Raw genomic sequence first — 19,207 nt, forward strand, 5'->3', positions numbered from 1 at the left:
GCTGAGATTGAGAAGCTAATCACAGCGGGACACGTAACAAAGATTGACATTAAAGAGGCCGATCAGACGACCGAATCATGGTACGTGCCGCATCACAAGGTCCATCACAACGGCAAGGATCGCATTGTGTTTAACTGCAGCTACCAGATCGGATCCCAAAATCTGAATAAAGAGCTCTTGCCCGGCCCCACACTCGGCCCCTCCCTACTAGGCGTGCTACTGCGCTTCCGCCAGGACAAGGTGGCTATAAGCGGGGATATCAAAGGGATGTTCTTGCAGGTGAGACTAGTAGAGGAGGACAAGCCTCTGCTACGGTTCCTATGGAGAGAGAAGATCGGAGATGAGAACCCATCCATCTACCAGTGGGAAGTACTCCCCTTCGGAACCACATGCAGCCCGTGCTGTGCTACCTTTGCACTACAGAAACACGTCACAGAGGACCCAGCAGCAGATGAAGAGGTCCAACACAGTGTGAAGAACAGTTTCTACGTGGACAACTGTTTACAAAGCGTCTCGACTCAAGAAGAAGCCGAGGCTCTCCTAATCAAGTTACGCGCCTCCCTAATCAAAGGCGGCTTTGATCTCAGGCAGTGGGCCAGCAGCGACCCGCACGTATTGCGCAGCCTCTCCTCCGCGGACAAGGCTGCCAGCAGCGAGACCTGGATGGCGACAATCCCAGGAGAAGCCCAAGAAATGACACTAGGACTAGTCTGGCGCTTCAAAACAGACTCGCTCCACTATAGACACAAACCCTTGGCTCCAGAGCAAGGAAGGTCGGCGGCGATACCGACCACCAGACGGAGTGTGTACAGAACACTCGCCAGACAATATGACCCGTTGGGATGTATTCTACCTTACACCACCAGGGCAAAGATGATTGTACGAGCACTATGGGACAAGGACCAGGGCTGGGACGACCCAATACCCGCACACCTTGCCTCAACATGGAGAGAGTGGGAGACGGAACTCCGCTCACTCCCAGGTGTCAATATACGCCGCAGCTACTTCCCATCCACAGTGAGGCCAGAGACATGCCAGATTGAGCTACACGTCTTCAGCGACGCCTCCGAAGTAGCCTACGGATCGGTGGCCTACTTGCGTGCCCAAGAGATGGGAGGAAAGATACACACTGCTTTCATCCTGGCCCGCTCAAGAATAGCCCCACGTAAGCAACAATCTATCCCACGTCTAGAGCTCTGCGCAGCCCTCGCAGGAGCGCATCTAGCCACGTTAATCCAACGTGAACTCACCATTCCGGTGCATAGAACAATCTTGTGGTCAGATTCCACGACCGTACGCACATGGATCAAGTCTGATTCATGCAGATACAAGGTCTTCGTGGGAGTCAGAGTCACCGAGATTCAAGAATTAACAGAAGAAGCAAGCTGGCGGTATGTGGACACCAAACACAACCCAGCTGACGTCATCACCCGGGGAATGTCTCTGGATGACCTAACCCGTCGCAACATCTACAGTGACGGACCAGCATTCCTCAAGCTCCCGGAAGGAGATTGGCCTACGCCCACCCCGAGGGAAGCAAGTAACGAGGAGGCTGAGAACAAGAAACCTATGTTCTGTGGACTGAGCACTGTCGCCTCCACAGACCCCAACATAGATGACTGCATTACCCTAGAGAGTGCGCAGCAAGGAACGTTCCTGCGGCACCACCCAGAGATTCAGTCCACCACTGACATGTCAGCAGCTGACTACGAAGAAGCAGAACTTCTTCTACTACAACGAGCCCAGAGAGACTCGTTCCCCGATGAGCTAGACTGTCTACAGGGAGGAAACCCCGTCCCATCAGACAGCAGACTGATTCACCTGGCACCAGAGAGTGACGCCCATAATCTCATCAGAGTGGGTGGTCGCCTGCGGAGAGCCCCCGATCTACCAGATGACATTAAGTACCCGATCGTCTTGAACAGCCGACACAAGGTCACAGAGCTGATCATAAAGAAATACGACGAGGATGTACACCACGCAGGAGCAGAGAGAGTCTTCGCGGAGATCAGACGTCGTTATTGGATATTGCAAGGGAGAGAAGCAGTACGGCGCTTCCAGCGAACCTGTCTAGACTGCCGTAAGTGGCGCGCGCAGCCCAGCATACCACGGATGGCTGACTTACCCCCCTGTCGCCTCCGAATCGGCGACAAGCCATTCCACTCTACAGGCATGGACTGTTTTGGCCCGTTGTATATAAAGAGAGGAAGAGGCACCGAGAAGCGGTGGGGTATTGTATTCAAATGCATGACCACCAGAGCGATACATATCGAGCTCCTTCCGACCATGAGCACAGACTCATTCCTTATGGCCTTCCGGAGATTCACATCACGGAAAGGAAAACCGTCTACATTGTTGTCTGATCACGGGACCAACTTCAAAGGCGGAGAAAGAGAGCTGAGAGAGAGCTTCCAAGCTATGGGCCCAGAACTTAAGACCCACCTCGCTCCAGCCCAGATTGACTTCCAGTTTAATCCCCCGAACGCACCCCACTTCGGTGGAACCTGGGAACGAGAAGTACGTTCTATAAAGACAGCCCTGTACGCCGTACTCGGAGCCCAGACTGTGGCGGAGGAAGTCCTAATGACAGTCCTCACGGAGATCGAGGGAGTATTGAACTCAAAGCCCCTTGGTTACGTCTCCAGTGATGTAGCAGATGTCGACCCAGTCACCCCCAACACACTCCTAATGGGGCGGCTGGACCCCGCGCTACCCCAGACAATGTACAGGCCTGAAGAAGCGAACGGCCGAAGAATGTGGAGGTACAGCCAAGTACTAGCTGACAAGTTTTGGAGCAGCTTCCTACTTCACTACCTACCGTCTCTACAGACCCGCCAGAAGTGGGTAAAAGAGAGAGACAATTTGACAGAAGGAACAGTCGTCATGATTATTGACCAGTCACTACCCAGAGCTATGTGGCCGGCTGGCCGCGTAAGCAAAGTGATCACCGGTGCCGATGGCAAGGTCCGAGCAGCTGAAGTACTCGTCCAAGGGCGCACTTACACACGTCCCGTGGCGAGGCTCATAGAACTGCCCCGACTCCCAGATACTATCGATGATGACCATGACCCCATGACTTTGTGAGTTGACTGACCCTTACAGCGGACCTCGAGTGGTAGACAGTGCGGTTAATCTGTCTCTGCTTAGCTAATTAGGTGGGACTAATTAGGGGGCGGCTGTTGTGAAGGATCAGATTAAACCGAATATGTATATTTATTTATATATATATATTTAATTGTATTTGTATATCGTTTGATATCCCCTGTATATTCCTTGTACAATATGCATTGAATATCCCTTTAGTCTACTAAACAGCCCATAATAGTTTCATTCTACCATTGGACGAGAACCTGGCGCCAGGTTGCCATACCCCTAGGTCCAAGTTCAATCGTGCCGCCTAACATGTCGTGGCAAGCCCCGGTTCCGCGCAGGAATATGTCGGGCGAAATACGAATGGTACTATTTGTTCATAGCGCATATATATATGGCGCAAGTAAAGTAGAACTTCCTTTTTAGTCCAGTTCTTTACCCTCCAACAGAGTGACAGACGCAAAGCCTCCCCACGACGCACGTGTGGTGTAGTAAGGCCTACTTGGCCCAGAATAGGCATTGAGATATCGTGTAGATTAATAGTTGAATAGTCATAGTTTGGCACTATACCGTCGAGTTGGACGTATTCTATTAAGCTAATAATAGTCTATTTATGTATGGTGCATCGTTCAGTTAGAGTTCTAAAGTTATCAGTACCCCCATCGTTCCTGACGTTATCTGGACGCTTAACCAGGCTGGTCAGACCCCTAGTGGTGATTGCATCCGAGGAGCTCCGGGCCAAGAGCGACTGGACCTGTATATTGGATTACTCTACCCGGACGACGGCGAGCCTTCCACGGCTTGGATTATGCTTTGTGTGCTTTGATTATTCCATGGATAAAGGCCAACACTGCGGAGTGTTGGAACTACCCCCCGGAGAAGACTCCAGGTGAGACGGCGCTCGACACCAGTGAGGTCGCCTCACGTCTCTCCGTTGTGGACCGGCAGCCACCATCCACAGAGGGTCCAGCTGTATTCGTCTGCGGCCCGAGGTTCTGTGGGCACCGTGTCCAAGACTTTGGATTCTCCCAAGACACCGTCGGCCAGATGGGATACCGCCAGCGGCTTCTCTAACCCCCCCCTCCTACTGTCTTACAACCAGCGGGACCCCCCCCCCCCCCCTTAGTGTATCCAGCTATAATCATTTAAGTACCATCGCTATCGTTTCCTAAATATTCCAGGTTGTATACTTACTCCCTGCGTAACCAGAGATTGGACATTCAATGTTGATTTACCTACGAATACTCATTTGCCATAAAAGTGCATATTTCATATTTCAAATCATAAATGTAATTAAGTGATCGTTGTATACACCCTTTGCTGTATTAAACCTTCGATTTGGTACATTTGTGTGGATTCGTTTCATCAGGTGGGAAAGTGTTCATCATACTTATATCTTGTACTGGGTGGCCAGAAGTTAAAGTACATGAGGTAGTGGTATTAAATATCATATCTAACAATACAGTCAGGGAATTGTACCCCTCAGTTACAGTCAGACTACACCTCCCTATGGAGCCTGTTGCTACTGTCTCACAGCTAGCCTAGACACACACATACACACTCACTATGTGAAACATGGGGACATTACATAGATTTACAAGCATTCTGCAACTAACCATAACCCTAACCCTTAACTCTGACCTTAACCTTAACCCTGACCTTAACCTTAACCCTGACCTTAACCTTAACCCTGACCTTAACCTTAACCCTGACCTTAAAACCCTTTATAACCTACGTGCCCCTCCTGGGCCCCATTTACCACTGCTGCTTCTCTGTACCGTAACTCTTTGAGTGTTTGCGCTATCGGAAAAAGCTCTGCGCCGTCTGAAAGCCAATGAGTTGAGCTTTTCTTCACATACAGTATATGGCTTATTACGGTAATCCAAAAACTGTGGGAGTTATTGAGGAAATAAACACAAGAAGTCTACCTGCTTCAAGGTCAACCACCAAGGTCAAGATTCCGCCTAGAAGAAATTTAGTAAAAAGGAGCCTAAAAAGCAGAATCTAAAAGGCCGGGTTCACAAACTTGATTGCAGTTGCATAATAGTTCCAAGTTCAAAATGTACATGTGATAAGCTAAATTGATGGTCAATTGCAGTGTCTACTTCACTAAAAACCTGTAACTGATTTTAGTTTTTCTTGTCTAATAACAGTTACACACTCAAAATATACAGTAAGTTCAAACAATAACAGACATTGAAAGCTGAAGTAGTTCTGAAAAAAGGTTGAAAAGCCGTTACTCACATTCTCTGACAATTACACAGCAATAACAACTACATATACCCAGATGGACTGTTTCAGGCTTAGGTTTAAAATTATTATTATTATTATTTTTTTTAATCTTTATTTCGAACATGCAATGAATACAAACAAACAATAATAAAAAGCAAAACAACTCAATCTACATGTTCGAAAAGGAGTAGGAAGAAGTATACACTTATTTAATCCTACCCCTTTTCCACTACTCAAATGAGTGTACTATTATAAAACATAAAAAAGAAAAGAAAAAGAAAAAAAAAATATATATATATATATATATATATATATATATATATATATATATGCAAAACAAAAAACAAAAACTATATATGTAAAACATGAAAGAAATAAAATAGAAAACAAAATAAAAATGTAAACACCCGTGAATATCAAGTCCCTTCCTCATCCCTGTACCTTGTGAACATAATTTCCTTATACATCAGTTTGAATTGTCTCATGTTTGGACATTGCTTTAGCACCACATTTAGACTGTTCCACAGTTTCACTCCACATATCGAGATGCAGTGTTTTCTCATGGTAGTGCGTACGTTTAGCACCTTTAAATTGTGTTCTCCCCTCAGATTATAACCCCCCTCCCTATCAAAGAACAATTCTTGAATGTTTGATTTGATTTGATTTGAATCTTTATTTCGAACATGCAATGAATACAAACAAACAATAACAAAAAGCAAAACAACTCAATCTGCATGTTCGAAAAGGAGTAGGAAGAAGTATGCACTTATTTAATCCTACCCCTTTTCCATTACTCAAATGAGTGTACTATTTTAAACATAAAAAAGAAAAGAAAGAAAAGAAAAAATATATATATTATATATATATATATATATATATATATATATGCAAAACAAAAAAACAAAAACTATATATGTATAAAAGAAATAAAATAGAAAACTAAATAAAAATGTAAACACCTGTGAATATCAAGTCCCTTCCTCATCCCTGTACCTTGTGAACATAATTTCCTTATACATCAGTTTGAATTGTCTCATGTTTGGACATTGCTTTAGCACCACATTTAGACTGTTCCACAGTTTCACTCCACATATCGAGATGCAGTGTTTTCTCATGGTAGTGCGTACGTTTAGCACCTTTAAATTGTGTTCTCCCCTCAGATTATAACCCCCCTCCCTATCAAAGAACAATTCTTGAATGTTTCTTGGAAGTGCATGACTTTTTGCTTTATACATTAATTGTGCCGTTTTAAATTCCACAAGATCATTTAACTTCAATGTCTTTGACTCCAAAAACAATATGTTAGTGTGATCACGATAACCTGCAATGTGAACTATCCTTATGGCCCTTTTTTGGAGTATAAAAAGTGGTTGTAATGTAGACTTATAATTGTTTCCCCAGACTTCAGCACAGTCATTTAAATATGGTAAAACTAGTGAACAGTAGAGAATGTAGAGTGATTTTCTATCCAGAATGTGCTTTACTTTACTCATGACTGAAATGCTTCGTGAGAGTTTAGATTGGACATGTTTTATGTGAGGTTTCCAACAGATTTTATGGTCTATTATTACACCTAGGAATTTATTTTCATAAACTCTTTCAATAATCACATAATTTATTTTAACTTGTACCTGAGTATCCAATCTACAGTTTCCAAACAACATAATTTTAGTTTTGCTCAAGTTCAATGATAATTTGTTTCTATCAAACCATTCCTTCAATTTCTTCATTTCAGATGTGATGACCTCTAAAAGCTGCTGGACATTCTCACCAGAAAAAAAAAGATTAGTGTCATCCGCAAATAAAATACATTTAAATATATTGGATACTTTACATATCTCGTTAATGTACAAGATGAACAGTTTTGGACCCAACACTGACCCCTGGGGGACACCACAAGCAATGTCCAAACATTCAGATTTATAATCTCTCATTGTCACAAATTGTCGTCTTTTATTTAGATAGCTTCTCACCCAGTCCAATACTACCCCCCTGATCCCATATCTCTCCAATTTCCTGATTAATATATCATGATTAATAGTATCAAATGCTTTTTTTAGGTCAATGAATACTCCAGCTACATGTTTTTTTTTATCTATGGAATTTGTGATTTTTTTCAATGAGTTCTATTAACGCTAGTGATGTTGACCGGTGTGTTCTGAATCCATACTGGCTATCGGTGAGTAAATTATGTTTATCAATGAATTTATCGAATCTGTTGTTGAAGAGTTTTTCTAATATTTTTGAAAACTGAGGAAGTAGAGAAACAGGCCTATAATTTGTGAAGTGGTGTTTATCTCCAGTCTTGAACAGAGGTATGACTTTTGCTATTTTCATTTTATTCGGAAATCGACCAGTTTTGAATGATAAATTGCAGATGTGCGTGAGTGGTTTTGAAATCCCACTAATGACATTTTTTACTATTTTCATATCTATTTCATTACTGTCTGTAGATGTCTTGTTTTCACATTTATTAGTAGTTTCTATAATTTCATTTTCATCTACCGCTTCCAGAAACTAGGATTTCTTTCAATATAATTGTATTTTATGTCTTCAGGAGTCACTGGATCTGGGATTTTTCCCGCTAATTCTGGTCCAATATTTACAAAGAAATTATTAAAGTTGTTAACCACATCATCCATATTGCTAATAGTTTGATCATTTTCCATAAAATACTGAGGATAGTTTATTTGTCTTGATCCATTCCTGATAATACCATTTAATATCTTCCAAACACCTTTAATATTATATTTGTTGTTGTCTAATATTCTACTATAATGATCCTTCTTACATCTTCTCATAATATTAGTCAACTTATTTTTATATATATTTATTTTCTGCCTCTTTAGTTCTATGTTTTATAAATTCTCTATATAGTATTTTTATTTTATTTTTTTAAACTTTGACCAGTCAGCTGGTTCTTTTAGCGTTTATCGCTTTTTCTGGTCAAGCATGACCGACAGAAACAGGTTGAATGGGGTATAGATTGGGGGAAAGACACTCTGAGAAAATACGGCGAGTCCGGGAGTCGAACTCGTGTATCCCAGATCCGTGACGCGCATGGTTGTCCCCGACGCCGAAATAGCGTCCGAGGTACGCGTGAGCTACTGGAGCTCCCCGTATTTTTCTTTTTACATGCATTCTGTAATCCCCTTGTGATCCATGGGCTGTCTGAGTGTGTATGTTTACTGCTATATTCTTTTATTGGACAATGTTTGTGATATAGTAAGTTAAATATAGATAAGAATGTTTCATATGCTTTATCAGTGTCTTCCTCTTTATATACTATCTCCCAATTTTGTAGTAGCAAATCATTTTTGAAAGCGTTCATTGATTCTTCAGTCCTTACTTGTTTAAATTGTAGTTTATTGTCCTGCTTGTTTTCTGTGTAGTTGTTGTCATAAACTGTAAAAACTGGTAAATGGTCGCTGATGTAATTTATTAGTAATCCACTAATATCAGAGTGGCACAATGGGATGTGATTCGGCTGGGTCTTGTGATTTTTGGATAAAGGCTCAAACTATACAATGTGTTGATGAATTCCTCAGTAATTTTATGTTTGTTTGGATTTAAAAGATCAATGTTAAAATCCCCACAGATGAAAATAGCCTTTTGATTATTGTTTATATACATTTCTTCCATCCAGTCCTTGAAAACTTCAATATTCGAACCTGGTGCTCTATATATACAGCTCACAACTATATTTTTCTTTTTTTCTACACATATTTCTATTGTTATACATTCTAATAAATTATCAATCACATTTGTCATTTTTTCTACAATCTTATAATTCAAGTTATTATCCACATACTGTACACAGCCACTCCTCCTCCACTCTTATTTGTTCTGTTCATATAGTTGAGTTCATATCCGACCATTTCAAAATCCATTCCCTTTTCCTCGTTCATCCAAGTTTCTGAAATGGCAATTATGTTAAATGGTTGTGTAAACTGGTTTAAATATTCCTTAATGCTGTTAAAGTTTGCATACAGACTTCTTGAATTGAAGTGAATTATTGATAGTTTGTTAACTGTCTTAATTGTCCGGTTGTACTGATCTTCAGTATAGTAGCAGCAGTTGTCGTTGATGTTGAAGAATAGATTATTGTCTGGGTCAATATCATTTTCTATATCCTGTAGATTGTGCTCAGTGTATTCAAATGTTTTGAGTTTCATTTTTTCGTGTTCAAGAATCCACTGTGTCAAATCCACATCATCACCAGATGTAGGTGGTGATGGCCTATGCGTCATGGTTGTAAGTTGTGTAATTGTGTCCAGTGTGTCTCTATTACCTTACAGTCCCGTCATGATGTTTATTGGTATTTGTCCAGCTCCTCCATGTTTCTGATGAGTAGCACTTTGGCCTCCTCCGGTGGTCCATTCAGCTTGATGAATACTTTGCCATGTAGATTGAATTAATTTCTGCTTCCTCATGTATCGGGCCTTTTTGGCGATGTCGCCGTTGCGTTTTGTAAGATGCTCATTGATAAAGACGTTTGATCCCATACATTTTTTTCCTTGTTTCAGTAGTGCAATTTTGTTCTTTCTGTTTACAAACCGAATTATGATGGCCTGTTTGTCATTGCCGTTTCTTCGGGGCAGTGGGTGGCAAGCCTCGATGTTATTGCAGTCCAGCTCAATCCCCTTGGACTGAAGGAAGGCAGCCACTTGTTGCTCCACAGAGTTTGAATCCAGCGCACTCAGCCCATCCCCATTGACAGCTGGCACCGCCCGAGCGTATGACCGGGGTTTGATTTGGAGCCCAGTGACAATAATGTCATTCATCCTGGTGTATTGCTCCAGGTCCTCCACTCTTCTCTCCAGAAAATTCATTCTCTGGTCTTTCTCATCATTCTGCAGCCTCAGAGCCTTTACCTCCTCTACTAATTCGAGGATGGCTTTCTGTTGTCGTTTGACATCAGAGACCTCCTCCGCCAGAAAATCGAGAGATCTTTTAATCTCGTCAACTTCCTCACTTTTCTTTGGTCCCATTTTCGCTTGGCTTTGAGTATCCTGTCAGTTTTAGATAAGAATACACACCAAGAATACACACCAAAACAACAAACAAACTCCGTTGCGAGCGGCAACCAAACTCGCGCGACTTTCTCTCAGTCGGAAGTGACGTTGTGTGTGCGTAAGAGCCTGTGCGTAAACTTTGACTTTAACCTTAACACATTGGTCGCCAAAAACGGCTTACGACGTGTTTTCCCGCCTTGCGTTGAACGCCAAGAACGCCGAAAGCCGTTTTTTAAATCAATATTTCATTTTTTTTCATAATTCATCCAGCCAACCTCCGGGACTGCAGCGGGACCCTGAATGAGATTGCAACGCCTCAATACCGCCGCCTGGTGGATGGTCGGGCGAGTTACACTCTCAAAACCGGAAGTTGTGATCGGTGCGTCGAGGAAATCCCTCCGGCAGTAATATCTTGCTACGGGACTACAGACAAACCCTGTAGGATTGCTTCCATAACGCAATAATCGATATGATTTCGGCATTTATTGCACCATACAAACCGGAAATGGATCTAGGCGATCGGCGTCAAATAATTGGGATCTTTTTCTTCCAGTCTCATCGGCGAACGGTAAGAGGACAGTAACGTTATTTTCAGCCCGATTGTGTGTTTCTTTGTTTGCAAACAGTCTGATCAATATATCAACCCATACTACATAAAGCCATTACTGACGATAAAGGAATTATAGACGACCCCCGCCCCCCTTTCCTCCACGCATGATGAAGCATAATGTATACCGATCATATACATTTGAATTGTTTAATATAGCGTGTATAGGAAAGAAACGGCAATCGATAATCTATCATGCGTTTGGGCCTATAACTAGCGTTTTTGGAATTACAGCAGAAAAGCTTATTATATATCATTTTTTTGTATCTACTTTTTCTCCCCATTTTTCAATTTTTCTCCCGTCCACAATTTCGCATTGTCCAATTCTACCCTCCCCTGTCTCGAACGCTGTTAGGCCATGCCTCCCACAAGCCGGCTGCAATGTGGACGAAGCCTTGCATCACGTGTCCCCTCCGGTACTCGAGGAGGCAGCATCTTTTCACCTGCACAGCGCAATCTCTCAGCGGCGAGGGTCTGCGTGGGAGGGACACGCCGCCCTCGTCGCTTCCTGATTCTACTGCGCAGGCGCACCAACTGACCTGTAGGAGTCGCTGTCCACACCGTCCGATCCCCACCCACCAGCTTCCCACCCCCTAATACTGCCAATTGTATTAGTATGAACGACCAACCAAGCTGGTAGCAACGCCGAGAGCTGGGCTCGAACCCAGTATCTCCTGCGTTGGTGGCGAGCGCCTTGCCCACTGCGCCACCTAGCCGCCCAGCAGAAAAGCTTATAAACATACTTATATTCAAGACCATATTAACACAACAATGTATGAATGAAAAAATATAACGTTCCCACATCCGGAACGATAGATAATCGATGTTGAATGAGCCATAGTAATGTCAATATAGCAATACAATTTAAAAAGTTATAGCCCTGCAAAGAAGGTAAACATCTCCATAGGCTTTCAACGGTGGCAGACTGGGTACTTTGATGGGTACAATGGCTGGCAGTCAATGTGTTAAGCCTGACCTTAACCATCACTACAACAGCTTGTCAAACACACACACACACACACACACACACACACACACACACACACACACACACACACACACACACACACACACCTCCCCATGCTCGTAGAGCTCCATGACGATCCAGACAGGATCCACCTCGATGACCCCGATGAGACGTACGATGTGAGGATGATCCAGACTCTTCATCAGGACTAGAGAGAGAGAGAGAGAGACATAGAGAGAGAGAGAGAGAGAGAGAGAGAGAGAGAGAGAGAGAGAGAGAGAGAGAGAGAGAGAGAGAGAGAGAGAGAGAGAGAGAGAGAGAGATAGAGAGATAGAGAGAGAGAGAGAGGGATGGAGAGAGAGAGAGAGAGAGAGAGAGAGAGAGAGAGAGAGAGAGAGAGAGAGAGAGAGAGAGAGAGAGAGAGAGAGAGAGGAGGGTGAGAGGGGAGGGTAAGAGAGAGAGAGAAAGGGAGAGAGAGGGGGGGGTGAGAGAGAGAGAGACAGAGAGGCTGCCTTTCTGTCATCTTCTACAAGTTACCAAAGACTGCCTTTCTGTCATCTTCTACAAGTTACCAAAGACTGCCTTTCTGTCATCTTCTACACGTTACCAAAGACTGCCTTTCTGTCATCTTCTACAAGTTACCAAAGACTGCCTTTCTGTCATCTTCTACAAGTTACCAAAGACTGCCTTTCTGTCATCTTCTACAAGTTACCAAAGACTGCCTTTCTGTCATCTTCTACAAGTTACCAAATACTGCCTTTCTGTCATCTTATACAAGTTACCAAAGACTGCCTTTCTGTCATCTTCTACAAGTTACCAAAGACTGCCTTTCTGTCATCTTCTACAAGTTACCAAAGACTGCTTTTCTGTCATCTTCTACAAGTTACCAAAGACTGCCTTTCTGTCATCTTCTACAAGTTACCAAATACTGCCTTTCTGTCATCTTCTACAAGTTACCAAAGACTGCCTTTCTGTCATCTTCTACAAGTTACCAAAGACTGCCTTTCTGTCATCTTCTACAAGTTACCAAAGACTGCCTTTCTGTCATCTTCTACACGTTACCAAAGACTGCCTTTCTGTCATCTTCTACAAGTTACCAAAGACTGCCTTTCTGTCATCTTCTACAAGTTACCAAAGACTGCCTTTCTGTCATCTTCTACAAGTTACCAAAGACTGCCTTTCTGTCATCTTCTACAAGTTACCAAATACTGCCTTTCTGTCATCTTATACAAGTTACCAAAGACTGCCTTTCTGTCATCTTCTACAAGTTACCAAAGACTGCCTTTCTGTCATCTTCTACAAGTTACCAAAGACTGCTTTTCTGTCATCTTCTACAAGTTACCAAAGACTGCCTTTCTGTCATCTTCTACAAGTTACCAAATACTGCCTTTCTGTCATCTTCTACAAGTTACCAAAGACTGCCTTTCTGTCATCTTCTACAAGTTACCAAAGACTGCCTTTCTGTAATCTTCTACAAGTTACCAAAGACTGCCTTTCGGTCATCTTCTACAAGTTACCAAAGACTGCCTTTCTGTCATCTTCTACAAGTTACCAAAGACTGCCTTTCTGTCATCTTCTACAAGTTACCAATGACTGCCTTTCTGTCATCTTCTACAAGTTAAAAAGGCTGCCTTTCTGTCATCTTCTACAAGTTACCAAAGACTGCCTTTCTGTCATCTTCTACATGTTAACAAAGGCTGCCGAAGGGTTATGTATATAACCCAGTTCTATGAGTTAAATGGTGCGCTCAGCACCTGTCTGCACTGTACTTCACTTCGTGCACGAGCACTGAATAAAAGATTCCACCATGTACCTTTACATCCCAACATCCGTCTGACCACACCCCCTTCCGCTTACCTTCATAAGCAGGTGTGTGGTCACCTACTCGCCTCCTTCCCAAACTTTCACCACAAGGCGAGATCAAGGGCCGCAGCGGCGTCCAGGTGCTGAGCGCACCATTTAACTCATAGAACTGGGTTATATACATAACCCTTCGTTCTATGTCGTTAATGGCTTGCTCAGCACCTGTCTGCAACAGGGGCTGAGCGGGAGCCATAGCCCGACCAATGTACTGTACCCCGCTGAGGCCCCCCACAACCATCAGACCGGGGAGGACCGAGCCCCCCCGACCCTCCCTAATGGAGGATACCCCCCCTATTGGAGGTTCACGGGAGGGCGACGGATCCAACCGTGCGAAGAGGCACTCAAGCAACCCAACGCACAGGGTGAGCAGACCGTGGCTTGACCCCACGACTACACACATGCACAACCCGCATGCCACCCGGGAACGAACGAGGGAACAACCTCGTTACTGCCCCCAAAATCACGGGGTCAAGAACAAACCCAACCCCGTGGCAAGGCCGTAGCAGCGGAGCGCGAAGGAAGACCCAGACCCACTGAAGCGACTGGATCCCCTGGAAAAGGGGGCCCGGAGAGGTCAATGACGCCAGGCATCAAGACCTCACCAGGTGGTCACTTAGGCTATGGTTAGACTAGTGTATTCCTGGCGTTTTTTTATACGTTTTTGACGACGTTTGATGTCCTATCTACACAGAAATGCGTTTTTTGGCGTTTTTTTGTGGATACGGCTGAAACGCAAAATTGTGTTTGCGTTTGGAGATATGCAAAAAAAACGCTTCGACAACAGCGTGTAGTCAGCACGGAGCAGTTGTTGCGAAAACGCCCATGCGCAGTAGATACCATCTGCGTGCCCTTCCGGTGACAACAGTGTGTTGTCACCGTTACCATGTGTTGTCAAGTTATTGTTATAAGGACCCCAGTCCAAGCTACAACAGTCTGCATTCCCTTAACAATTGTTTGTATTGAGCCGTATTGTATTGTACCCATATGCAATATGTTAAATAAAGTTTACATCCATTCATTCTGCTAGCATTACCGATTGCATGAGCAGCTGGCTAACGTGAGCTATCAGGATTCAGACCCTGTTAGCTCAGAGTTCCTCTTTCAACTTAACAAGCATTAAACAAAATGGCCCAGTCATCTATTCACCTTTGTTTAATACACACAGCGTTGTCTCTAATGTTATCTAACTACTGATAGCTCGCGATATCATCAGTTTTGATGCTGGCTAAGTAGCGTGAGCTAACGTTAGCTTCTAGCCACAATGCTATATTGTTATAATGGCATACTCCATTGACGTTAGCATGCAGCTAACAATGCTACCGATCGTTTTTTAGACTAAACTATCCGCTCTTGGTGGTCACTTGTGTTGATGTTAGTTTTGTTTCATCAACAAATGACAGGCAGAACACACAGTGAATGTATCCGTTTTGTTTATTGCACTTTTATTAGGCTTTGCTGAAAAATTATTGCTGCATTGAGCAAGATGGTGGCGCGGCATAGGCGCCTGCCTTATTGACATTTTCTTTGCTGGAGCTTCCACCAGGAAGTGTATTGGCACATTCGTTCTGATTGGTTGAAATTGCCTTCATGTTTGCCACCTACTGCCACCTACTGCTTTGGCAGTGTACTACATCAGTGTGCTCGGCTGACAAAAACGGAAAAAAAACGAAAGTGTGACTCGAGGCGCATGACGTCGCGGCGATACGCGGCGATACGTATAAGAAAACAATACGAAATGATACGAAAGGTGTAACCGCAGCCTTAGTGACACCGCCCCCCACATCGCCAGCGTATTCGGATAAGGCCCCTCCAAGAGCGGGCCCTTTCCCCCCAATAGCACACCGCCTGGCATACTGACCCTGCAGAACAGGCAGTCAGCATGGCCGTAAGCACTCAAAAGGTTAACCAACGGAAGCAGGCAGCGTACCGGGGAAACCAGGCAACAGGCTGTAACCTGAGCCTGGAGCACTGCGGACGAGACAGGCGCCAAAGGAGTCAGCTGGAACAGCCCTCCCGGCGGAAGGAGCGGACGCTGGCGTTGTTGATCACCATGACGAAGCCTCCATTAAAAAAAACCCACCCAGAGGGGTCGAGGCAGAGAAGGCTGACATGATTGGCAGACATCATGAACGTGCAGGGGCACACTCAACCGGGTAACCCGGGAGTTGACACTGCTCCAACACACCAGGGAATCAACCACCCTCTTGGTGGTTGTTCCTATAACCCCTCAAGAAAAAAACTCCAAAACACACCTGCGGGCATACACTGGCTATACCGCAGTACAAGTGTTTCAGTTTTCAAAAAAGGGTTATCCCAGGCCTACGGTATCAACGAAACTTTACTTCGGACCGGGCCCGGCGGCACGGGAAGCACAGGGTTACCAGAGGAGGTCCAAGACCACCCCAACAGCCCCCTCTTCGCCACGCGTGAGAGAGGAGCGAAAATAATGGAGAACCAGCCCTAAGCACACCGCACTTGGTATTCCCAGGCGGTCTCCCAACCAAGTACTAACCAGAACCGAACCGCGTGTAGCTTAATGCCAGCGGAAGAGTGCAAGAGCGCTTCCGCATTCTTCGCCGCGCATGCGCATGAGGTCCTCGCTTAGGTCAGACGCCCCATTCAACACAGTGAATCCCAAACTCGAAACTCCGTTAAGCTCCAGAGAGAGAGGCTGAAAACCGCCAGTTCTTGCCCGATGGATGGGAGCCGAATCGGGATCCGAGTTTTCTGATGAATAGCCCCAAAACATGGAGGTCGCGAACGGCGCCGGCTTCGCTGACCAGAGCTCTCTCAGATTCAAAATTGCAGCCTGGAACATACATGTTTCGGAACCAATGTGTAACTAGACAGTTACAATATAACATTTATATTAATTAACCCAGTTAATGCCTTAAGAGAAAGAGTCTGGTGGTCAATTACTACGGAAATGTTGTGTCTTACTAATAATAACTAATTCCGCGGTCAATATAAGTCTCTGTGATACTTTCTGAATATGATTTGGGAATGGGCAGGGTTACATTAGAAGAAAGACAGTGTAAACAATATAATTAACTCTGAATATAATAATGATGAAAAATAAACAGGATACACAACACAACAAGGTGCACTACAATGTGCACTACATATAACCTCATCGCATGCACCTTGTTGTGTATCCTGTTTATTTTTCGTCATTATTATATTCAGAGTTAATTATATTGTTTTCTTTTCTTTAGGAAAATATAGTTTCTCAAGCGGTTAGCACAACCCCAGCAACTAAGCTAAGGGTTACATCGTATCCCCACAAACACAGTGACACAATATATTGTAAACAACATGTCTGAGAGGAGGGTGGGGAAGCCCCAGGGAACCGATCACCCCTCCTACCTTACCCTTGATACGGCCCAGTTGAACAGGTAACCCTGTTAATATGTGAACACACTGTTCATTGTCATTACAGGCTGAGAAAAGAATTCATTCTTCACTCATATGTCACTAAGCATAGCTTTATAGGTTAATTAACCCCCTTAGTTGTGAGTACACGGTACATGAACACACATGATGTTCTCAACACAACTAACCAGATAATTTTTTCACATGTAAACAACAACCCGATTTGTATGGAGAAGAAGCTATACCAGTGACAAGACAATTCACACACAACACGCGTCGTATCCTCAATGTATTGCAGCAACACCCGTTTTGGAAAACATTGTTATTACAAAACATTTAGAAGGGAAGGAAGAAGACGTGTTTAAGGTCTGGTCGGGACCTTCCTACCGTGAGCGCAGGCCAAGCGAACTGCAGTCTGGCTAACGGGGCACCGACGTTAAACACAGCATTCCTATGTTGACGACAAGGGCAGCGTCGTTGCGCCACCCAGCCGCTACGTTTCTCCATGTTGACGCCGTCCTCGCTGGCCGGGCTCCCGGTAGGTTCGACTAACATCCTCTGTCAAAGATGACGTCGTAGTCAGAGTGTTTAAGGCATGTTATAGTCACATGACTATAACCCAGCTCTGTTGGACTGCACCCCATGCAGTTTGGTTTCAGGGCAAAACACTCAACAGAGACTGCAATCTGCTTCCTCCTGGAGAGTATTAAATCTAAGCTTGATAAGGGGGGAGTTGTTGCAGCCGCATTTTTAGATCTAAAGAAAGCCTTCGACACTGTGGATCATGGTGTCCTGCTCACCAAGCTTTCTCGGTACAACTTCTCCCCTAATACCATCACATACATGAAGTCTTATCTTGAAGGTAGAACTCAGAGAGTAAGGGCAAATGGGGAGCTATCCTCTGCCCTTAGCTGTGGTTTTGGTGTCCCCCAAGGATCTATATTGGGACCGCTGTTGTTTAGTTTATACATTAATGATCTTCCAGCTGTATGCAATAAGTCTGACATCCAGATGTATGCAGATGATACGGTAATTTATGTCCATGCAGAAACCAAGCAGCAAGCTGCAAACAAGTTAACAGCAATGTTGACATCGGTCACTGAATGGTTGACTAACTCATGTCTGCATTTAAACACCAAAAAGACTGTTTGCATGTTTTTTACAAAGAGGCTGATGAATACTGTCTCACCTGATGTCTATGTCAGAGGAGAAAGGTTGACAGTTGTATCCGAATATAGATACCTTGGGATAAAAATGGACTCCAATCTTACATTTAAAAAACAAATCAAATCGGTAGTAAACAATGCAAAGTTTCACTTATCAAACTTCCGTCACATCAGAAACTCTCTGTCAACAAAAGCAGCAGCACTGTATTTTAATGCCATTATTATGTCACACTTAACATACTGTCTGACTAGCTGGACACAAGCCTCCTGTACAACATTACGATCTGTACAGGTAGTTTACCATCAGGCTGTGAAAGTTCTGGACAGGAAAACAAACAGCCACCACCATTGTTATAGCATAGCAAACCAGAACCTACTGAGCTGGGACAATCTTGTCAAATTCAAAGATGCCTGCCTTACCTATAAAATCCTACATGGCTTGGCTCCTCCCCCCCTCTGTACTTTCATAAAACAGAAAGCATCTGCTGATAGATATACCAGGTCTGTAGTCAGAGGGGACTGTGTAGGACCAAACAGGAGGTCTGCTTTTAGTCAGACAGCCTTTTCCGTGAGAGCAGCCCACACCTGGAACAGTCTGCCAACACGGCTCAGGGAGTATCAAAGTTACATCTCATTTAAAACTAACTTAAAATCATGGTTGAGAGATGGTCAAGTGTGCGACCATTTTAACTGAGGGGTTGTATTTTAATGTATGTATTTTAGTGTATTGTAACCTATACTGATTCCTACTGTGTTTTAATTATTGTACTATGTTTTTTAACTGAGGGGTTGTATTTTAATGTATGTATTTGTATGTATTTTAGTGTATTGTAACCTATATTGATTCCTACTGTGTTTTAATTATTGTACTATGTTTTAATTATTGTTGTGCTCA

The 19,207-nt window shown here is 43.8% G+C and overlaps 1 protein-coding gene across 1 annotated transcript in view; it reads right to left on the minus strand.

Annotated features, from left to right (window-relative positions):
- The window catches only part of LOC311235746 (protein-tyrosine kinase 2-beta-like), a gene marked incomplete at its 5' end in the record, with an annotated part of 197,699 nt that overhangs the window by 124,610 nt on the left and 53,882 nt on the right, over positions 1–19,207 (minus strand). The window contains one exon of the mRNA XM_084323215.1: positions 12,019–12,119. Coding sequence (XP_084179341.1) covers positions 12,019–12,119 — 101 coding nt within the window. The remainder of the gene's footprint in view (positions 1–12,018; positions 12,120–19,207) is intronic.

Source organism: Notolepis coatsorum (genome assembly GCF_963971535.1).
Source record: "Notolepis coatsorum genome assembly, chromosome: 1".
NCBI lineage: Eukaryota > Metazoa > Chordata > Actinopteri > Aulopiformes > Paralepididae > Notolepis > Notolepis coatsorum.